The 4,310-nt window shown below is 40.4% G+C and overlaps 1 protein-coding gene across 1 annotated transcript; it reads left to right on the top strand.

Moving 5' to 3' along the window:
- The first annotated feature begins 1,299 nt into the window (after nucleotides 1–1,299).
- GPR139 (G protein-coupled receptor 139) lies at nucleotides 1,300–2,284 on the top strand. Its single transcript, XM_037057106.1, is given in 2 exon segments — nucleotides 1,300–1,530; nucleotides 1,532–2,284. Coding segments are annotated over 2 exon segments (861 nt in total). The 5' UTR covers nucleotides 1,300–1,422.
- Nucleotides 2,285–4,310: the final 2,026 nt, after the last annotated feature.

Below are 4,310 nucleotides of genomic sequence, written 5' to 3' on the forward strand. Positions count from 1 at the left end.
TAGTATTTCAAAATTACAGAGAGAAAGAAAAGAGAGCTTCAGATTCATTTTCTAGTTGCGCCATTAGACTTCAGACAAGAAACTCAAGTTCTCTGAGACCCTGGTTTGCAAAACAGCATTAATAATGTTTGAATTCAGGATAGACTATTAGAGTTAATGAGCATAAACATGTACAATGATGCCCATATGTTATCTATTGGAATATCATTTTAGAATGAGTCCCTAATGACCTTCCAGATGTGTATTACGTAAAGAGACATTTCAAAACTGATTAGAAATTAGGTGGATCTATTTTCTTTTTTTATAAACATCACTTTATTTGAACAAATCTGGCCCCAAGAAAAATAACATAGTGCTACCATCTATGCAAAAACTATACACTCATACTATATGTAAGCATACGTTATTTATTAACTGTGATTGCCTTGATCAAGACTGGAGGGAAAATTTACTTTTCCTGCTATTAGTTTTAATTATGTACCATGTGTGTAGATTACCTACTTAGAAAATAAATATTATTTATTTTCAAATTAATTGAGAGGTCACAATATCCACTCCTATAATTCTAAATCTACTTAAAAAAGAAAGAACCTGAAATCCAATTTCTTAAAATATTCTTACAAGGCAATATAACCCAGTCTCCCACTTGAACACATGAAGCAAGAAAAGCCATTCCAGCCCCATATGCTCCATGCAGTTCGACAAAAGAAAGAGCACAGGATTTGGGATTAGTGTATCTAGGTTTGGCCCATTTCATTACTACTTACTAACTGCATGACTCTAAGCAAGTTCCTTCAGATCTCTGAACCCCAGTTTCATTTCTGAAGTGAGGACAAGGCAGCACCACTTGTCATGACTGTGTGAGAAGAAAGTAAACTACAGTATGAGCATAAAGCTGTGTCAAAATAGTATCCAAGCCCTGGCTGGTGTAGTTCAGTGGATTGAGTGTGGGCCTGGGAACCAGAGTATTGTGGTTCGATTCCCAGTCAGGGCACATGCCTGGGTTCCAGGCCAGTTCCCAGCAAGGGACTCATGAGAGACAACCATACATTGATATTTCTCTCCTTCTCTCCTTCCCTTCTCCTCTAATGATAAATAAATAAATAAACAAACAAATAAATCTTTAAAAAAATAGTATCCAGATGTTCATATAAGGTGTAATCTGTAGTGGAGAGATTATCTTACTAAAGCGTTGGTTCTTTCCTTTTAATTTTCATGAGAGTGCCCAATAAACATGTGCCTGGGACCCCACTGTAGCCAAAAAGGCATCTTGCTCCAAAGATAAAGCAGACTTTTCTTTTCTCCACAGCAGATATCCTAACAGTGGTCACCCTCTCTCAGCTGGTGGCTAGGAAGCAGAAGTCCTCCTACAACTATCTCTTAGCACTCACTGCTGCTGACATCTTGGTCCTCTTTTTCATCATGTTTGTGAACTTCTTCTTGGAAGATTTTATCTTGAACATGCAGATGCCTCAGGTGCCCAAAAATATCATAGAAGTGCTGGAATTCTCCTCCATCCACACCTCCACTGTGCCAGAGGTTTACTGTGCCGTTAACCATTGATTGGTATATCGCAGTCTGCTACCCACTCAAGTACCACATGGTCTCCTACACAGCCCGCACCCGGAAAGTCAGTGTCAGTGTTTACATCACCTGTTTCCTGACCAGCATCCCCTAATACTGGTGGCCCAATATTTGGACTGAAGACTATGTTAGCACCTCTGTGCATCACATCCTCATCTGGATTCACTGCTTCACTGTGTATGTGGTGCCCTGCTCTACCTTCTTCATCTTAAACTCAGTTATTGCGGATAAGCTCAGGAAGAAGAGCAACTTGCACCTCCATGGCTACTCCACAGGGAAAACCACTACCATTTTGTTCACCATTACCTCCATCTTTGCCACACTCTTGGACCCTCACACTGCCATGATTCTTTACCACCTATATGGGGCTCCTATTGAGAATCGCTAGCTGGTGCACATCATGTCAGATGTTGCCAATATGCTGGCTCTGCTGAACACTGCCATCAACTTCTTCCTCTACTGCTTCATCAGCAAGTGTTTCTGCAACATGACAGCTGCCACACTCAAGGCCTTCTTCCAGTGCCAGAAGCAGCCTGTGCAGTTCTACACCAACAATAACTTTTCCATAACAAGTAGCCCCTGAATCTCACCAGCCAACTCACACTGCATCAGGATGTTGGTGAACCAGTATTACAGAAATGGAAAACCTATAAAAGTATCCTGTGACCCTGTAGGTTTGGCACCTAGTGCCTCTGTCTAATCCATTTCCCAAAGAGTGGCTGTTCCTACAGCTGAACAACTCTCCTTAAGAGTGCTAGCTTTACTTCCTGTCTACACACTGAGCATCTCTCAGACAGTAGATAAGGAAAGATGGAAGAGGAGAAAGAAAAGCATGAATCTTGTTTCCATTTGTGCAGTTATTTTCACAAAGTCACAGTGACAGCTAAAGTTTTTACTAGTTTAAAGATGCCTTTAAAGGTAATTCTTCATCTGTGGCCAGCAAGGACACACAGGAGAGAAATGTGTGAAACAGCCTTTGACTGAGAGCCATTCATTTATGTGACATATCAAACCATAGTAACACTGTAGCTGAGCCCACACACTTCTTTAAAAAAAAAACTGATACTACACATCACTTCCCTGTGCTCTTCTCAGCAGCTAACAATGCTGATCAATTAGGAATTTTTTCCAAGGTGCCCTTTGTCCTAGAGAGGGCTGTGGTCTTGAAGTAGCCCTAGCATTTCTAGCTGCAAAAATGGCTCTGAGGACAGAGCTGTATTGAATTCCATCCAGACCCTGGCCAGAGCTTCTTTGGAAAGGCTCCAAACCAACATAGCTCTGACCCTCAGACCTGGGTTCTAAGATGCATGCAGTCTTTCTATTTGCCATGATGTATAAATTTTATCTATCTCCTCTAGAACAAAGACCCTTTCTGGTGCATGAGAAGGGGAATGGAAAATTAGATTTCTTGAGCCCAGAAAAAAAGTAAGCCCATTCTTGCCACTGTTTCAATTCATCCCTGTGTCAGCTATGTACAATCCTTTAAGCCCAAATAGCTTCTTATTGCAGTACTACTTAACCTTCTTAGAGAAGCCTTTTACATACATAGTTGCCAACTCTGCCTCCTTGCTTGCTGAAGCCCTCACCAAATTGTTTTATTTGAAGTAAATTCTGAACTGGATTTAATTTTTTAGGGTCAGGAACAGTAGCTATCCAGGTGTGAAGAGAAACTTTCTCAGCTCTGCACGACAGTCCCACTGGCTTTGCCGTGCAGCCACAAACACAGACACATTTACCTGGAAAGGTGCCTGTGAAGGTATTTAACCCAGATCCTTTGCAAAATGATAAAATATGAGTTTATTTATTCTTCTCTTGTCTGTCCAAGGCAAGAACAGTTTGAGATGGTAATTAATATCAGCTTCTCTAGGAACTAGCACTTGTGTGCATACACACACTTGCCTATATTAGCTTCTATGTATCTGGTAATGTGTTTTGAAAGAAAAATCCACACTAAAGTTTCCCTTATTTGGCCTTTTTATCAATCCTAGATCCCCGGCCCTGGAGTGAATCTCCTAGGACAATTTTAGAATTGCATAATACGCAATTGATGGCCAAACCAAAAGCAGATGGTCCACCTGGAGCCCTTGGTTTCTGGGGCATATTTGTGTCTTAATTTTAAAAAGTCTACCTTTTTAAAGGGAATATTTCAATACATGTGTGAAGTAGAAAAAGCCCCCATGCAACAGAAGCCATAAACATCAGCCAATGCCCTCAATGCTAACTCAGTATAGTTTTCAGTCATGTTGGTCCTAATAACCCTAATTTTTACCCCTTTTTAATAATTGCAGTTGAGTCTCATCTTACCCAAAAATTAGTTTCTAAAGTCAGTGCAAAAAAAAAAAAACCCAACAGCACCAAAGTTACCTGTACAGTGTCTTCTCTAAGGAGTCTTGGCTTGTGATTAGGAACCACAATGTATGAATATTAGGATCAGCAAAATGCTTCCATTAGGAGAGGTTCATGGAAGTTTCATGACTGAGGAACAAGCAGATTCCTGTTGACTATGGCATATTCTCCCCAAGAAATACGTGAACTGAGTGGAATCGTAGGCAGACTGCTCAGATTCCTTAAATTGCACTTCTCTTTTTCTTTTTTGCCAAGCTTGTGTGGTTGAATGTGTGTTCATTCAATGTATGTATGATGTGATTCCATCCCACTCTCTTATGAGTGAACATTAACCAAAGGCTACCTACACATCATATTTAAATGATGATTCTGAAAAATGC

Source organism: Sturnira hondurensis, unplaced genomic scaffold, assembly GCF_014824575.4.
Source record: "Sturnira hondurensis isolate 20B ecotype Veracruz unplaced genomic scaffold, ASM1482457v3 Scaffold0009372, whole genome shotgun sequence".
In the NCBI taxonomy this organism is placed as follows: domain Eukaryota; kingdom Metazoa; phylum Chordata; class Mammalia; order Chiroptera; family Phyllostomidae; genus Sturnira; species Sturnira hondurensis.